General features: G+C 42.4%; 1 protein-coding gene across 7 annotated transcripts in view; it reads left to right on the top strand.

Annotated features, from left to right (window-relative positions):
- The window catches only part of syt16 (synaptotagmin XVI), a 47658-nt gene that overhangs the window by 2005 nt on the left and 26037 nt on the right, over positions 1-19616 (top strand). For 4 of the 7 annotated variants that reach the window (XM_025900978.1, XM_019349149.2, XM_025900980.1 and 1 more), the window contains exon 2: positions 19193-19435. In XM_025900978.1, the coding sequence (XP_025756763.1) occupies positions 19193-19435 (243 nt within the window). Of the gene's footprint in view, positions 1-1599; positions 1739-19192; positions 19436-19616 lie in introns of those variants that run through there. The other 3 variants (XM_005455932.4, XM_013274976.3, XM_025900981.1) reach the window with 3 other exon arrangements.

A 19616-nucleotide genomic window follows, 5' to 3' on the forward strand; every position in this document is an offset into this window, starting at 1 on the left:
AAACAGTAGGAAGCAGTTAGCCATGCACGAGAGGCTGTTTCTGGTTATTGTGGCCTAGTTACAGACTGCTTCAATGTCTTATTCATGGCTCTCTCCTCCCCGCTGTGGAGGAGGGCTCTGAGTACTATCTAATGTTGCTGCTGCTGCTGTGTGTTTGTGTGTGTGTGTGTGAGATTAACAGTATGAGGACATTTAAACTGCCTTGAAACCCATTTTTCCCCCTTTTTTTGAGAATAAAGGCCTAATGGTGGAGTTATAGTATAGTACCCTACTAGAAAGCAGACCCACATAGTCAGTCGCTGTTGCTTTGCCTTACAGGCTTTTTGAAGTCACTAAACATTTCTCGTAAGGGTAGATATTAGTAGAAAGTAAACTGAAGCTACAGAAGGTATCGGCCACAGTCAAAGGTGTCCACAAGGGGGCACAAGAGTTCTTCTTTGGCTGTCCGGCAAACAGAAAATTTAGGTCCACTATTCTCTCTGGTTTAACTTTGTTTGGGGGGCTTATCACCCTATGATGAGCGCAGTGTTCCTCTGTGTTCAGTAGTCTGTCTTTAGCTGTCTCTGCTGCTGAGCAGGTAGTGTGTGTGGATGATTTATTGGCGCTTGTTTGCTTGCTGCAGCTCGAATGGCTAAAACCTACGACTGATGCCCACATTAACAATGAATAATGGATGAATCCTGGACTATTTTTAATTGCTGACATGCGTCCTGCTGCATCTGAGGGCTAGCAGCACCTGTCCAGTTTAACACTGAGCTCAAAGCCTGGTTAACCTGTGCGTCATGCTGTTTAGCGTTAGCGCGAGTATCAGTAAGGTAGATTAATGCATCTCTACAGTTTGTGCTCCATGTAGCAAAAAGGAAAAAGCTTTGTTTTTATATGTCTTATAATACTTGTGTCTGATACCAGAGCGTACTTCTTTGGCCACTTCAAAAAACATTTTTTAATAACATCTACACTGCATCATGGACCTCTCTTGCATTATCAGTTAATCCATTTTAAATGTGCCAAGTCATCAACAGCATAATTAATAATTTAGTAATATATGAATTATGTTGCCTAATTTAATGACATTGTTTTGATTATACTGTTTACTTACAAAGGATAATAGCAAACCCTGGGAAGATGTTGCCAAGGCAGAAACTAATGGAAGTCCTAATTATTAATAAAGAAAATCCAAACACTAAATATTCTACATCAACTGCTGTTTGTGCTGCCCCAGGTGGCCAAAAGTTGTTATTGCAAGTTCAGTCACAATGCCTGTGTTGGGGGGGGGGGGGGCATATTAAATGCTGTTATTGAACTTAAAAGTTGTGTTAAACAACTAAGCTTCTCATCCTCACTCACATTCCTGATTCTAAATTTAAAACCAAATATTACAAAGGAGTGGTTGTGAGCTCTGTAGTCCAGTAGCGTATTCACTTTCTCAGCCTTCCTCCTCGTTGTTGTGCCTTGGTGGTATTCAGGAAGACACATCTGCCTCGCCCACTGGGAGACAGGAAGGCTGTGCTGATTGATGGCTCACACTGGGCACAAAGCAGCTCAGACTGAGGGATCCGGTTGCATTTACAGGAGCAGGAGGACTGAGGGATGAAGGAGGGAGTGAAGCAGTCAAGTTCTTCACTGGTTAAATTGTAGAGAAGATTAAAATTAAAAGAGTAGAAGGAAGTGAGGAAGAGGAGAAACAGCATGGCCAGAGAAGGAGGAATCACTGAAACTCCGCCGCCAGCAAAAGAAAGTAGGTTAAAAGTTGGAGAGCTTTAAATTCTCAACATTTTCCTTTGATGTATTCTGTTTATTAGGGATTTAAACTCGGTATTACGGTTGGTGAACGTTACAAAGACTCCAAAGCTTGTTTTACCCTGAGATATTACTTGTTTTGGTCAAATTATAACCACTATATCTTCTAACTAAGTTAAAACTAGAAATGATCTTAGATAGGAACACAAATCAAGGAGTCCAAACATTCTCAAGCTGAAACGTACTAATCAACTACAAGTTATGTTAAATCAGGACAGTAATTTACTTCAGGATAAATGAAAGTAAACCAAACACAATATAGTATTATAATGGGGCTGAAACAAAACACAGAAAGTTTTGTCAGCACAGTGAAACAGACCAAATGAATCCAGGTTGGTTTTTAGCTGGTGTGAGGTGGACGGGGAGAGACAAGCTTCTTTAGCTTATCCTCACCCCATCTCCTCATGCTTTACTCACATCTCTTTCTCAGACCTTACCTTCTCCCAGCATGTGAGACTTTCTCCAGCTGGTGGCAGCAGATGGCCCCGCCCCTCCCTGAGCCTGGTTGTGCCGGAGGTTCCTTCCTGTTAAAAGGGAGTTTTTCCTTCCCACTGTCGCCAAAGTGCTTGCTCATAGGGGGTCATATGATTGTTGGGTTTTTCTCTGTATGTATTATTGTACAGTCTACCTTCTAATATAAAGCGCCTTGAGGCGACTGTTGTTGTAATAAATAAATTTGAATTGAATTGAATTGAAAGGATGTAATGGATGAACAGGCCAAATAAGCAGTTCTTGGTTCTGTAGTGTCTGCTACCAGCGATGTACTGATCTACTGTGTAGGAGCTCCTCCAGAATGCTCCTGGGTTCCTCAAGGTGCATTTTAGGGGTTTGAATATCTTCAGTGAGGACAGAGTGGCAATTATTTCAGGTTCACATGAGGAGAGAGCAGGTCAGGAAGCACAAGTTAGCGTGAAAAACACTCGGCAGGTGCTGAACCACTGCTGTTGCTCTGGGCCCTCTGCTGGCCACTTTCTGCCTCTTTTTATTTATCTTCTATTTATTTCTTTGATGCTTGTCTTGTGTAACCTTTAAATAGTGTTGCTTTTCTTAGTGGTTTGTTAGTGTCATTGTTTTGTAGTTCGATAGACTTTGCAACAAGGAACTTTGGAAATTTCATTTTATTTTTTGTTGTACATGATATAAAATATTCTAAAGCTGTTTTTCAAATAAGAAAAGAGAAATATTTATGTGTGGTAATAGCAGAGTGATTTAAGCTCTCATTGCTTACTTGTACATGTAGTTACCAGCAGTGTAGGGACTAACGCGTTATTAAGTAACGCGTGACAGTAACTACGTTATTATTGTGGTAACGAGCACGGTAACTAGTTATTATGCCAAAATCAGGAACGCGTTACTCGTTACTGGGATTTAGATAGGCTCGTTATTCGTTACTTCTTGCGGTGGCTATCGCGGAGCTTCCACAGATTCAGTAACATTAGCAAGTGGTGGAGGCCAGCAGGTGGATGAGGGAAAGGGGAGGCAGGAGGAGCAGAGACCCGAGGCGGTGAACTGAACTTCAGGTAAGAAGTTATGACCTGCAGTCTATCTGGGTCAGATATAAACCAAGTTTAGGTGGAGTTTATTTTCGTTATGCTGACTTTTTCGCACTGTGTACTAGCTAGCATGACGGAGTTTCTATACATCTGGGTGGGTGCTATGATGTTACTGATGTTGAACTTTATTCATAAGGTTAGTTAGTAGAGTTGCCAACCGTCCCGTAAAAAACGGAATCGTCCCGCATTCAGAGAAAATATTACGCGTTTTGTATTGAGGTGAAAAGGAACACAGTTTGTCCCGGACTTCAGGTAGAATGAAAAAGACACAAAGCTGGAGTTATTCTGTGCTTACGCTGTCAGCTGCCTCTTCTTCTCTCATTCTCCCCCCCCCCTCTCCTGTTTCTACTTCAATCATGAAACTGATCAATGATCAGCTGATCGGCTTTTCTCTCTTGTTTGTTTATCGCCCACTTTGCGCCAGAAAGAGGAAACCAGCGGAGGTCGCGTTAAACAAGAGCAGCACGTTTAAGCTTGATAAGCTGTTGTTCGAATTTATTTAATATTAATTTCTAGTATCAGCTGATGTTTGCTGGAGCCACAGCTGTAAAAGCTGCTGGTCATTATATCGGTTTGGTTATCTGTTGAGAGGGAAACATGAAGATGAAACCAGGAGATGTCCTTACTGAATCATCAGAGCTGAACAGGTGATGGAGAAACAGGTTTACCTTTTAGGTGACATGAATGAGTTGAAGTTATGAACTGTTTCTGAGAGACAAATAACACCAGGATCCTTTTTTACGTAGCTGACGTAACTGTGCAGGGGCGGGTCTAGCAAAGTGTTGCTAGGGGAGCAGGTAGGGCATTAACAGGGAAAGGGGGGCACAAAGAAATACTTCTCTTTCTTATTCTCATTTAAAATGTCTCGCTTTTAAAACATAATTATCTGAATCTTACAACAAACGATTGATAGATTGATGCATATATACCATCAGAACAGTGTACATCACTGTCACAACAGCGTTTGTTTTCATTCAAAGGCTGTATGATTTTTCCTATAATGGTGGGCCGGTCTCTAGTCAAAACGCCAGGGCCGATTTTTTTTCCCAGTCCAGCCCTGGATGCAGCTCATCTGCAGTCTGGTGTTACCTACATCTTCTTATTCGGAAGGCAGAATTTCCGAGTTCTGAGTACAATCGAAAGCACCACGACTGCAGTTTTCGTGTTGGATGTAAAAAGCATACATGACGCTGTGACGTAGGCTAGAATCATGACGGCGGTCAACGACGGTCCAGGCGTGGGATTTCTCTCGTGGAAATATGCACATTATTTTTTCCTTTCTATTGGTAGGTGGCACAGTGCACTTGTGGCAAGTAAGCAAGCTAGAAGACTGGCAGTCTGGCTGGGTATCCAGTTACGGAAGCAACACATTAACAAGAGAATTCTGAGTAAAACCAGTTACTTTCCCTAGTAACTAGTTACTTTGAAAGTAACGAGTAACTTGAAGTAACTGAGTTACTTTTGATAGAAGTAACTAGTAATGTAACTAAGTTACTAATTTAAAGTAACTTACCCAACACTGGTTACGTATGGGAGTAGGAGCAAGGTGGCAAAGGCTCTGTGTAAATTAGTGTTGGTGCACAATTGAACAGATAATGCGAGCACTGCTGTTTTTTATGTTGTAAAGTTGAAGATGTAGTTGGAAATTATGTTATTATTCAGAGATTCTATCAATATTTTCACTTCTATTAACATGCTTTTAATATACCACTTATGATCTGTATTTGGAACATGCATTTACTTCTAACTCCTAAAATCATAAGCATTAAAATAATCAGCATTTGTGCTTGAATTTTGCACTCATAATATTTAACCAGCAGTGGTATAAAACCATAAAGTATTTGGGATTGAAAGTCATCCTTATTGATTTTAACCGTGTGGTAAGGGTTTTACACTGAGAAATGTAGCTAATCATTCAGTTTGACGTTCACAATAATGCAAAATTACTTAATCTCAAAAAAGCAAGTACCGATAGTCAGTAGTGAAAAAATAGCAACTTGAGTCATGTAGTTGTTTATCTGTTACTGAATTACCTTGGTGTAGTATGAATGGCATTCAGTTCGTTCTTTATCAACATAAAAAGCCTTAAAACTTATGAAAATATAGTTAAAAGTAAAAAATCTGCCCTTTCTTGATATTTTCAGTTCCAGCCGATCTTATGTGTGACACCCCTAATTTAAAGATTCACAAATGTCAGCAAATTCCTTGTGTGAAATTCCTGAAACTACTGGAGTGGACGTGAGGGAATGCACAAACGTGGTGAAAAATGTCTTTTCCCTCCGGCAACAAAAATAAACTTACCACAACAAAGAGTGGGCACTCAGGAGGGAAAAAAAGTCCCCAGATTTCATTTGTTTCTATCAGAGCTGGCAGCACATATAAAACACCGGGACACAACCATATTTTAATTAACACATAATGCACCAGCATAAACGCCGGCAACAATGTTGGCCACTTATGTAGTTTACGTCATAGGCTCTATAGAGATTCCCGGGCCTCCGGTGTAGCAGCAGAGTCCTCTGGTGTTGCCGTGGTAATGCAGCCTTTTACCAGCAGATGGGAGCTCAGCACTAGTATTGTAAATCCTGGTTTCCCAGCAATGCATGAAGCATTAATAGTTTTGTTGCTATGACATTTAAGGCTTAGAATACTTCACAGGAAGTCATATTCAAAAGAAAATTTCACAGTACATCACAATATAATCAAGTTATTCCTCAGTCTGGCAAAAATACATGCTGTTGAGGGATATCTTTGATTAAAGTTAATGCTTTAACCAGCTCCATACAGCTCCTGTTCTTTAAAATAAGACAAGCTAGTGAGCCACACTCTGTGGAAAATGTTACCTGAGCTTTTCCTCACTGACACATCTAACCGAGACCAGCTCGTTTTAGAAGTTTTGTTGTAACGGTCATTCACCTCACAGGGATAGACTGGCTCAGCGCACATGGCAGCTTCCCTGTAAATATGGCTTTGTTTTGGCTTTTGATTTTTTTTAGTATGTTTCAGATAGCTGCTGAAGAGCTGCATATGGTTAATAATTCATTGAATAATTCTTTGAATCTTTAAATCGGACAAACTAAAAGAAAACTGGCTTTACTTGAAAATATTTCTCTTTTCAAAAAAAGATGTCATAAAGTGGTAAAGCTCGGTGATGCTGTTACCATCATTTAGGTTTGCTTCAGCTCAAAACAGCTACGGCAGAATATTTCAGTGAAGCTTTAGCTCATCAAGTTTGTCTCTACAAAGTATTCATGAGGGAAATTTATTATTCTCCTTCTTCTTGCAGTTAAAAATGCTCAGATTTGCTCAATACCTTATGGTGAGTGTGTTTGTGCTCCTCATTCGAGTTCACAGGAACCACATTTGGGACCTGAGGGTTGCATGAATAGAGCATTAGCACCTGGCTCAGTTCTGCATATTCATAGAGCAGCGAGCGGGAGAGCGAACCCAGAGCCCTGGCTGTTTGACTGTCTTTCTTGGAGCTCCGCTCCAAATGAAACCACTTTTGACTTGTTTTTTTTTCTTCATCATCTCTTCATCTCAACCCCGAGATGTTCTTGTCCTCCCAGCCAATCAGGACAGACAGACGGCACCATGGTAACATGAGACCTTCTTACATGTGGGTGGGAAAAAACACATTCATTATACCATAATAGAGCCAATGGACTGTTTCCAAGGAAACTATGATTTTCAGGTGTGTGTGTGTGTGCGTGTGTGTGCGTGCATACTCTTTACCTTGTGGTCAGTGTGTTTGACAATGAAAACATGCTGTGCTGATGTTTCTGTGTTTCTTAGGCTCCTCGTGGTTGGTGCTGGAGGCTGATTGCTTTTTGTCAGGGTGTTGAACCACAGTTCAGTGTCTCGCCCTCGATGTTCATATACATGTAATGTGATTACTTTTTTGAGGAACAGGTAGTGCACAAGACAGTTTAAAATTTGTGATGAAATTTCTGTTACAACTTTGTTTTCATTTATAAATTGTTGTGTATGTGTGTGCGGTGTTTCCTAACGGCAGTCTTTTTGCACAGCTCTCAGGCCGATTGAGCACTCTCCGTGAGCCAGACGTTACGGGAGTTAGCGTATGTTCCACTGAGCAACCTTTATTCAAAGAACTGAGCCATCCAGTATCTAGTTGTGCTTAATAAATTGACTGGACAAAACATTACTTTTAGAGGTGTTTTGTGGTTTTTATAGAATAATGAAAGAACAGGCAGGAAAAAAATGATGATAAATGTAGCCCTACTGGGATACTGAATGGAATAAAACTGGTTTTCATAATTAGATTGTGCATGGTGTTGCTCAATTCCAGACAGAGAAATAATCATCCTGTATTCCTCGGGCGTCTGCCTTCATTACAGTGAGAAGAGAGCATTCAGCTGTGTGTTAAAGTATTAATCTGTAGACAGAGGATAAGGAGACACACAAAGAGGCCGCAAGTCTTGAAACTAATTACCCACATTAATGAGTGACCTTAGAATGAACTGAGAGAGACAGCATGTACTCCTTATGCTTTATTCATGGCTAAAAGAAGAAGAAGAAGAAAGGAAAAACTACAAAGCAGCATGTTTTTCCTCTTCAAGACCACTCATATCCCCGTTAATGAGTGGTAACAACGTGGCATTCGCTGCCGCTGCTGCTGTGTGACTTCTTTTTTTTAACTTTCTATTCGAACGCTCAGATCAAAGTGCTCTCTTCTCTCCTCTGGAGCTACTCACTTCAAAGGCGAGGCTGGAAAAGTCAGCAGCTGCATATTAATCAGCGGATAAAGATTTAGCATGCACTGATGCACAAACAGTCTTTCACAACAGAGGTCTGCCGCAGATTAGCGATTGGGAATTTTTCGATTTCTCCGTCTCATTACTCTGATCTGATATCTCGCTAAGATCAGCTTGTATAAAAAAATAAATAAATAAAATGAGGTCTTGCCTTTTATAGGTTTGAATGGTCAACAGACTGTTTTTAGCTCTTAGTTCAATAAAGTAAATCATCTTTCACAGAGATTATTTTAGATTATTTTCTCATGCAAGTATTTTTATGTTTGAAATTCTGCCTTGTTGACTGGCACACATGTGCGCGCGTGTGTGTGTGTGTATGTGTGTGTGCGTGTGTGTGTGTGTGTGTGTGTGTGTGTGGCAGGTGTGCGGGCAGACTTTGACCAAGGGTTTCTTCCTGTCCATCTGCATGTAGACAGTGGGAGGCTCTGAGTTTCCAACACTGAGCTCAGTGTCTGACTGTCAGAGCAGCTGAGAGGGAAACTCCAATTTACAGCCACACCCGAACACACCATCCAAACATTTACTGTCACACTGTGTTCACTTCTGCATCTCTTGGGAATTAATTTATTAGGATTTTGTTACTTTTAGGGGGTAATCAATACAATCATATTTGTATTCTTTCATTGAAAGGAATTTGAATTCTGTTACCATAACATGTATATTATAAATATACATTAGCCAGCCTCTCCCGTTTAAAGTAATGTAAGACTGATAGTGCAGTGAGGTGCGCTCTCTCGGTCGATGTCATCACAAGCCTGTAAGTGGAGAGTGAGTAGGTGGCGGTGATGTCTTCCAAAGTGAAATTTGGACAGCGTTATAGCCAGAGCAGGAGTGTTCCCGTGCTGCATCTGTCATGCACACTTGCACACTTCTCTCTCTGTGGGAGTGAACAGAAGCTGAACATGTAGAAAGCTGGTGGCCTGTCTGCAGAGACTGTGAGGCACTGGTGACAGCAGCATTTCTTCTTTGAAAAAGAAAAAGGAAAAAAGTGCAGTTTTGTTTTTCCTTGTTACAATGGTTACAGTAGGCAACTTCACTGAAATAACCCTTTAATTATCCTTCAGTCTCTCAACCTTGAGAGACTGAATCATGTTGTGAAGCCCTGCATTGTACAAACTAGGAAACTTCCTTCTGAACACAAATCAAGAATTAATACATAATTCCCTTTTATGCTTTTAAGTGTGGAGGATAAGTTCAGTAATTTTGCTCCAACACAAAATCACTGGTGGTACACAGATGTCTTCTCCACATTGTCATGTCTCAGTGTGCAGTTCAAGAGGAACCAAATGAAAGAAGGTTTGGCTTTCTCTAGTGTTGTTTACGTGAACCAAGATCCAGCTGTGGATTTACTGGCCGAACATTATGCTTTTAATGATGTTAAGTTGAGCTGAGAAATGGTGCTCCAACCTGCTGGTGATATTTGCCCATATCTTCTGTGAGATGGCTTTGTATAGTTATGATCAGTGTTAATGTTGTCACTCAAAATAATTAATTATTATTCATTATTTTTCCTGAAAATAATAATAATTGCATTACTTTAATTAATTACTCATTTTGCAACAAAGTAACTTTAGTTGTTGCACTACTTCCCAAAAGGTTGATTCTGTTCATCTGGATATAGCGAGAAACGTTTCGTCACTCATCCAAGTGAGTGCACAGTGACTGAAACTAGCACCACTGAATGAACAATGGGTTGTGAGTTCAGTTCCTTGATCATTAATATGCAAATTGTCATTACCATTGATCGACAACCACTGATCAAAGCCCATTGATTACATACCATTGATCAAAGACCATACATTATTGATCAAAGACCACTGATCAATGGTCACGAGTACCATTCACAAAGAGTTGGGGAATGGCTGCAATCATAGCATTTTAAGATGGTGACAGATGTACCCTTAGGCCCCCTACTCGATTCCCTTTTCGCGTAAATAACCTCCTTGACTCTCCGCTCAAACCAGCGTTCCTCCCTGTCCAGGATGTGTACATCTTCATCATTGAAAGAGTGTCCACTGGCCTGTAGGTGTAAATAGACTGTGGAGTCCTGGCCTGACGAGGTAGCTCTTCTGTGTTGTGCCATCCGCTTTGCCAGAGGTTGTTTGGTTTCCCCGATGTATAAATTATGGCAATCCTCCTGGAACTTAACAGCGTACACTATATTACTCTGTTTGTGTTGGGGGAACTGATCCTTGGGGGTGGGCCAATTTTTGGCGCAGCGTGTTTTGGGGTTTAAAAGCCACAGAGACGCAGTGTTTACAAAGAAATGTGTCTCAGCTGTTCCGATACTCCTGACACATACGGGATCACTAAGGGTTTTCGCCTAGGCAGCAGTTGTCCTTTTCTCCTGGTCCGGCTGGAGCTTTCTTTGAGTGCTTTCCCAGCTTTGACAAATGTCCAGCTGGGATGTCCAGGGTCTTCTTGATGTGATGTTCTTCTGCTTCCCTGGCCGCTCTGTCTGTGGGGATGGTGTTCGCTCTATGTTGTAGTATCCTGATGACACCCAGTTTGTGCTCCAGTGGATAATGAGAGAATGGTACTCATGGCCATTGATCAATGGTCTTTGATCAATAATGTATGGTCTTTGATCAGTGGTTGTTGATCAATGGTCATAACAATTTGCATATTAATGATCAAGCAACTGATCTCACAGCCCATTGTTCATTCAGTGGTGCTAGTTTCAGTCATTGTGCAAATGTACTGTTTATAAGGTTGGGAAATGTGCAGTCAGCTGAGACTGAAGAAGTCACTTGGATGAGCGATGAAATGTTTCTCCCTCTAAAAATGTGACGTCCAGATGAACAGAATCAACCTTTTGGGATTTATTTACCTGGATGATTGAGCATGCATCAAGACGTTGCACTACTTGTTACATTACATTTGTGTTACTGCTTAAAACGACATGAAACACTACATGAAACACTACACATATAAAGGCTAATTTACATCATGGAGCCCTGCTCTCAAAAACTGACATAGATGTAACACTGTCTAAGGAGCAGGATTTAAGAAATACATTTAAAAATGTTTATAAATTTTATGTTAGGAAACCAACGGTGTACTGTCCACTTTCACTCTCTGTCTCTTTTTCAGTAAAGTTGGTTGGCTAGCTGCACTCAAACAGGAAAATCCATCTGTAAGCCGTAATGTTCGGGTTACAGGTTTTTCACCCGGACTGGCAAGCTGGAGTCAGAAACTCTGATTTTCCCGGCTGTACAGAGCAGTCCAATCAGGTGATGCGATCAGCGCTATTTTATGCAATGAATTCTCTTTCTTTGCCCAAGCCATTTCAAACAGTTTACTACATACATAACTACACCACACCACAAACGTGGATATCCCATCAGCATGTCTGCAGGAAAAACACGATGTATGCGATGGATTTTCAATTGTCTTCGATAAAAAGCAGTTATGTTTTTGGTGTGATATGCATCTAGTAACCTGTGATATTGTAAACTGCTTGTATTGGTAAAAGAGAATATTTTATTGCATAAAATTGTGCTGATCACATTATTCGAACATCTGCTTTGCCAGCTGATTGCTGGTACACCTGGTCTGGTGAGGAAAAGCTAGAGTGTTGGACTCCAGTTTGTTGGTCTGGTGACTCAAACAGGTTCTCCTCCACACTGTGCTCATTTATAAAGTGCTTTACATACCCGAACATTACAGCTAACTGCTGGATTTTCTTGTATGAGTGCAGCTAGCCAAACAATGTAGAGCCAATTACTGCTAAAGAGACAGACAGTGAAAGTGGACAGTATGTCCTCGATTGCTTAACATAAAACTCATTGTTAAAGCCAGGACATCACAAAAGTGATCTTCTTGAACTGATTTTTAGTTTTAGTCTTCTTATTTCCTTTTGAGTTATCGATTCTGTCTCTAGCTGGCTAACATAAAATGAAATCTTTTAGCTGCAACCAAACAACCAGCCAACAACATGACGTCATGTTTCACACTGACAGAAGATGGCGCTAAACATGTTTTAAAAACTGAAACTTGAAGCACTTATTTGTTAAATCCAGCTTCACTGATAGTATTACATCTGTGTCGGTTTTTAAGAGCAGGGCTCAATGAGCCAAATTAGCCTTTATATGTGTAGTGTTTTGTATCCTCTCCATGCAACAACATAAATCCACATTTAGGACACAGATAGAAGCTTCATTTTAGTTTTTACAATATGAACACAAGTTGAAAACCGGCCCAAAACAACTTTAAAGTGAGAGTGGTTCTACTGTAGAAACAATGCTGCACTCTGACTGTTCATCACTGCTTTTGTTATTTGTTGATGTTCAGGCTCTGGCTGCTGGACTGGAGTCAGCATGCACTCAGCTTTAACATCACTCTGGATTTTTTAGGTGTTAGCATGCTGCCTGTGCAGATGCTTGCAGAGAGCCAAAGTTGTGTTAGCAGTATTATTCAGTCAAGGCATCATGCCCTTGTCCTTTCATGTAGTACAAATACAAGTAATAAACACATCAACCCATTCCTCAAAAGTCGTAGACCATTCCACAGTTCCATCCATCCATCCATCCATCCATCCATCCATCCATCCATCCATCCATCCATCCATCTTCATCCGCTTTATCCGAGGCCGGGTCGCGGGGGCAACAGCCTAAGCAGAGAAGCCCAGACCTCCCTCTCCCCAGCCACCTCCTCCAGCTTATCCGGGGGAACACCAATGTGTTCCCAGGCCAGCCGAGAGATATAATCTCTCCAGCGTGTCCTGGGTCTGCCCCGGGGCCTGGAACACTTCACCCAGGAGGCATCCTTGTCAGATGCCCGAACCACCTCAACTGGCTCCTTTTGATGTGGAGGAGCAGCGGCTCTACTCTGAGCCCCTCCCGGATGGCCGAACTTCTCACCCTATCTCTAAGGGAGAGGCCAGACACCCTTCGGAGGAAGCTCATTTCTGCCGCTTGTATCCGTGATCTCGTTCTTTCGGTCGCTACCCACAGCTTGTGGCCATAGGTGAGGGTAGGGACGTAGATTGACCGGTAAATTGAGAGCTTCGCTTTTACACTCAGCTCCCTCTTCACCACGACGGACCGGTGCAGCGTCCGCATCACTGCAGCCGCAGCACCAATCCGTCTGTCGATCTCCGGCTCCCTTCTCCCATCACTCGCGAACAAGACCCCGAGATACTTGAACTCCTCCACTTGGGGCAGGAACTCATCCCCGACCCGGAGTGGGCACTCCACCCTTTTCCGGCTGAGAACCATGGCCTCAGATTTGGAGGTGCTGATCCTAGTTCCCGCTGCTTCACACTCGGCTGCGAACCATTCCAGTGCGAGCTGGAGGCCTTCACCTGATGAAGCCAGCAGAACCACTTCATCCGCAAAAAGCAGAGATGAGATTCTGAGGCCACCGAAGTGAAGGCCCTCCGCCACTTGGCTGCGCTTAGAAATCCTGTCCATAAAAATTATGAACAGAACCGGTGACAAAGGGCAGCCCTGGCGGAGCCCATCACCCACCGGGAACGAGTCCGACTTATTGCCGGCAATGCAAACCAAACTCTTGCAACAGTTGTATAAGGATCGAATGGCCGGTAGCAATGGGCCAAACACCCCATACTCCCGCAACACCTCCCACAGGACACCCCGAGGGACACGGTCGAATGCCTTCTCCAAGTCCACAAAACACATGTAGACTGGTTGGGCAAACTCCCATGCACCCTCAAGTATCCTTGAGAGGATAAAGAGCTGGTCCAGTGTTCCGCGACCAGGACGAAAACCGCATTGTTCCTCCTGTATCCGAGGTTCGACTAACGGACGAACTCTCCTTTCCAGCACCCTGGCATAGACTTTCCCAGAGAGGCTGAGGAGTGTGATCCCCCTGTAGTTGGAACACACCCTCCAGTCTCCCTTCTTAAAGATGGGGACCACCACCCCGGTCTGCCAGTCCAGGGGTACTGCCGTGGTGGTAATCCCCGAACCAAATGGTGGACACCAGGGGTGAAGGGAGCCACCAGGCTGAAGAAGGAGTCCTATTGGGCTTGGTTAGCCTGTGGGACTCCGGAGGCAGCCGACAGGTATCGACAGGCCAAGCGGAATGCGGCTCGGGCAGTGGCTGAAGCAAAAACTCGGGTGTGGGAGGAGTTCGGAGAGGCCATGGAAAAAGACTTTCGGACTGCCTTGAAGAGATTCTGGCAAACCGTCAGGCGTCTCAGGAGGGGAAAGCAGTGCTCTACCTGCACTGTGTATAGTGCTGGTGGAGTGCTGCTGACGTCGACTGAGAAAATTGTCAGGCGGTGGAAGGAATACTTCGAGGACCTCCTTAATCCCACTGACACGTCTTCTGAGGAGGAAGCAGAGTCTGGGGATGAGGGGAATGACCCGCCAATTTCCGGGGGCGAGGTCACAGAGGCAGTTAAACAACTCCTTGGTGGCAGAGCCCCTGGTGTTGATGAGGTCCGCCCCGAGTTCCTGAAGGCTCTGGACGTTGTAGGGCTGTCCTGGTTGACACGCCTCTACAATGTTGCGTGGAGATCAGGGGCAGTACCCCATTCCACAGTTGTCTTCTTGAATATGTATTTAAATTAGCTGATTGTGGTGCAAATGTGCAGGAAGAAAAAAACATATTTGTTTAACTTTACCTGTACCTATAATGTAATTACTGAATTTAGCACACTACATTGCCACGTTACTAAAAAATGTGAGTACAGTAACGTTTTACACGGGTTACGATTAGTCTCATGTTCCTTATTAATGACTGCAGTTCTTGGTTCACACCAGAGACTGCTATTGTCAACAACATTGTTTGCACATAAAAACTAGAGAGCCACAGTCGCCATAGTGACGTCATCTTCTCTAACCCAGTCGCTTACTTTGCATTTCTTATTGCTTCTTAGGGAAAACTGAAGAATGTTCCTGGAGTTTAATTTTCAACTTTTTCACTAAATTGGTCTGAAGGCTTTTCGTGCATAAATGTTAAATGATAAAATTAATTAAAAATATTAGTTTGTCTAGCAAGATAACTACCTAGCAGAAAAGATACACAAGTTGGGGTTGTGTTACAACCCGGCTTACATTAGACGTAAAAATGCATCAAAGCTTAATACCAAAAAAAATATAGAGAAAAAATACCAAAACAGTGTCTGATACACTACAGTCTTTATATAAATAAGAACTAAGCTGCATGACTTTGTTGAGAAAGGCTCTGTTCCAGTGATGCTTGTTTACTGAATAGTTAAAAATGTCTGTGAAGTTTTGAATAAGCGTTTCTTATTTCTGAAATATAGCAATGGAGCTCTAGTTTTATGTCTTCTTTCTATAACGAGAAGAAAGGAAAGGCTCATGAGTCACAATAACAGTATTAGAATTTCTTAGGAGCTAGATCCTAAATAGGAAGAAAGTAAATAAGGATTAAAGTCTTTTTAAGCAGTCAAAACCTCTTCTCAACAGAAACCATCTGCTGTTGTTGCTCATTATTTTGCCGTCGCGTAGGAACACACGATGTGGGTGGAAGTCTACGGTATTGATGAAGGTACATCAGGTACGTCTGTAAAGCGTGGGAGTTTAGGTTCTCATGAATGAAAGTTAAAGAGAGGCAAAAACAAAAGGTGGAGAGTTAAAAAAAAAAAGGTGTATTGAATCCTCACCACCTACACTGCCGAGTGCTTTCTTTGGCGTCAGCTCCCGGTAGAATGTGTACTCATGTTCATTTGGTTCCATTGATTTTTGCTCACTGAAACGTTACCGTGGAAACAGGAAAAGGCACCTTGTCCCTCATCCCTTTGCATTTCTTTTCATCGTGCTAAAGGAGACTAAGGCACCTCATTGAGAGCAGAGCAGAGTAGTACACCCTCGCGTTTCTCTTCATCTCTCCCCATGTCTACCTCAGTTTGCCTCTGTCTGGTCACCCATTTCTCAGTTTTGACCAACTTTCATCACTACTTTCTTACATGACAATGAAAAATAGGTGCACTAATTTATTGAGGCATGTGCAAACATGAAAATAGAGCACATAAGGCAGAAAAAATTCAAGCATGAAAACAAATATTTAATGATCACCTTTATTCTTCAACAGCCTGAACTCTCTTAGCCAAGATGGCTTCTAATTTCTTTAAGTTATTCAGGAATATTTCCCCAGGCTGATCCCACACTGCTTCAGTAATGTCGAGCTCCAAGCTCTCTGGGGAGGCCAGTCCATGACTGATAGTGTTTAGAATTGTGTGTGTATGTTTTGGGTTTCTTTCCCTACTCAGGTATGCTTTTTCTGCATTGCACTGTGTTTGGGAACATTGTTGTGCTGAAAAATGAAGCCATTGACAATCATATGCTTTTCAGAAGGGATTGCATGGTGGATTAAAATATGATGGTACTTTCTGCATTCATAATTCAATCAATTTGAATAAGATCTCCAAGACCACTGGTTGAAATGTAGCCCCATACCATAACACTCACTACCTCTCTCCTGAACTCATCTGTGCATACTGATAATGATTTGAACCAGAAATTTTAAATTTAGATTAATCTCTCCATGAAACCTGTTGCCACTGATTTTTAGTCCGTTTCTCAACCTTTTCTCCCTGTTTTCCTCTTCACCTTGCTCAAGGGATTCACACAGGGATTCATCTTGTTGGTGCAAAAATTAATGCAAACAACTGACACGTTTATGCAACAGGATCCCACATAGCCAGCAGGTCTGGCAATGACCACACTGTTTATGTGATGGCATGCCATATCTGGCCCGATTATGGTTTGGTGTATGTGGCCCAGGCCCATAGAAAACAGGTCTTCCCTGGGTCCGGCATCAAGCTGGCACTTCTGACTGACTGGTGTCATGGCAGGTTGTATGTCAACCAGATGTGGGCCAGCTCTGGCAATGATGGCACTATTTATGTTCCTATTTTCCTATTTTAGTTAGAAGACCCAAATGCCATGTTGCAATACTATACTGCTATGATAGCCAACGTTTCAAATGCAGGTTTGAAAGGTTTGTGAGTGTACACTTTATCCAAAACCTAGTGAGGGTTTACTCACCTTTGCAAGTGGATGGCTGTAGCTCAGGAGGTAAAGCAGGTCACCTACTGATCAGAAGGTTAGTGGTTCGATCCCTGGCTCCTCCAGTCTACGTGTCGAGAGTGTGAATGTGTATGAATGTAATTAGAAAGCACTCAGTTAAGAGAAAGTGTGTGTGATTGGGTGAATGTGGCATGTTATATAGAGCAGTTTGAGTAATCCGGGAGACTAAAAAAGCGCTGTATAAGAATTAGTCCCTTCACTGTCTGAACAGAGTTTTGTCATGTTACTTTTGCACTGTTTTACATGTTCTGGCACATGTTGTTATTACATAGCTTGATTAAGGTACACATTAGGCTGACATCTGGGGCCAGAGCTGAAACTGTTCTGGGCCAGCACAGGGCCAGTAGTGTGTCTACAACTGGCCCGTGGCTGCACACCACTTACAGATGGCTCACATACCTGAAAGAATGACGGCCCTCTGGTGGCCCAGACCTGGTTTGCCAGAGGTAATCCACACATGGGCCAGCACAGGACCACGAGTGTGTATGCAACTGGCCTTGTGCTGGCCCATGTGTGGATTACCTCTGGCAAACCAGGTCTGGGCCACCAGAGGGCCGTCATTCTTTCAGGTATGTGGGCCATGTGTAAGCACATTGTGTGGGCCTGATCCGGGCCATACCAATTTTGCTATGTGGGATGGTGGTATCAGAGTGCCTAAAGATGCTATTTAAAGTTTGTCCTATGTTAAGTTCCCTGTTATTTACAGCACTAATCCCTTGAGTTAGGCGCCTTTTTTATACTTAAATGAAGCTCAGGGTTAAATGGTTTAACAAACAAAATATTTTCACTGAAAATGGTCAGGTAGGATTTGAAAGAAATAAGTGAATGAACTGCAGCAAATAAAAGAAGAAGTTCTGGAGAACTGTTGTTTAAGACAGCTTAAAACAGTTTTTTAAAAATACAGATCCTTGGAAACAAAATATAAAGAAAGGGGAACTGGCTCACTACTTATGTGTAGTAGTGTACAGGCAGTATATAGATTAGCAATATACAGCACATAAAGTGTTAATGCACACATCACAGATGGTAAATGGATGGGCTTGTGATAAGTATTTATTTACTGAGAGCTTGCTGTGTTGCATCTAGGCTATTTATTGATCCAACAAAGTCTCTCCAGTTAATCATTCTATAAATTCCTCCTACGATGAGTAAATATAGATTTATACTGTAGCTCTGCAGTCCTAATCACACACAACAACAGGGCTGTTGTCTCTTTCCCTTCTTTATACTGACTCTGTTTTTTTAACACTAGTTTTAAATACTTTTCAGAGGTGTATTAGTATGATAGACCATAATGTAGGTTAATCAGCAGCTTTTGTCATCCACACCTGCCCCACCATGTGCAAGCTGCAGTGGTTAGCATGGCCAGCTAACTAGCTAACTTACTGTATATTCTTAGCCAGATTCTAGCTGTCAGGCTAATGCTAGCAGTTTTGTCCTGCTATTCATTCAACACAGGCAGTGTTTGAAGTCACTCACTAGTCTCTGGACCATAGACTGTTTTTATTGTTTTCCTGTCCCATTTCTAGTGAATATAAATTATATAGTGCACTTGGAATATTCCAAAATACTTGCCAAAAAGATCACTCAAATCATATTACTGTTTTTCTTACTGATAATGGGCTCACCATTACATGGTCCTTCTCATAGAACTCCCTATAGAGGGAGTAGGGAATTAGTGAGTGATTTTGGACACAACCATACTGTAGCAGTGAAACAGTGAACTTTGACCTGTAATTGGCATAGAATGGACCAGCACAGACTATGATGCATTTCCAGAACTGGTTTCTTAAAAATATGACAGAAAAAATGTTGTCCTCAAACCTTACTGTTCTAGCTTCACAGTTCTCTTGAGCAAAGTTGATTTGCTGGTTAAGCATAGGAAACAAACTGTGAAACTGTTTTTACACTGACTCTGCTCTTGAGCAAGGCACTGAAGATATTTCAACTACTAAAGTTTCACCTGTCTGTCTGTGTGTATCACATGTACCATGCGTACTGTTGCGTGTGTGTGTGTGTGCACGTGTGCGCATGTATCCAGGCTGTCTGTTTGTGTGGTCTGATCAGTGTGTCATTGTGTGTCCCCTCTCCCTCTCCCTGCTCCTGCCAGTCACCCCAGAGGCCATCGGCTTCCTGTCGGCGGTGGGTGTCTTCATCGTGGCGTTGGCCGTCCTCTTCCTCTTCATCAACAAGAAACTGTGTTTCTCACGTGTCGGCGGTCTCCCCTGCCTGGAGGTACATGGTCGTCGTAAGAAAGGACGGGCTGGAATCCGTCAGGGCCTCGGTGAGTGACTGACAACTCAATGACAGTAACATGTCTACTCGTGTCTAACAGGAGAGCCAGGGTCCATAATTATCACATATATATTTTGTCATAAATAAATTCACAGGACAGCTTCCAAAAATGATACATTTTACTGAGAAGCAGCAAAACTGTGGTGTTTGATTTTTAAGTTTTACTAACC

This window comes from Oreochromis niloticus, linkage group LG19 (genome assembly GCF_001858045.2).
Source record: "Oreochromis niloticus isolate F11D_XX linkage group LG19, O_niloticus_UMD_NMBU, whole genome shotgun sequence".
Lineage (NCBI taxonomy): Eukaryota > Metazoa > Chordata > Actinopteri > Cichliformes > Cichlidae > Oreochromis > Oreochromis niloticus.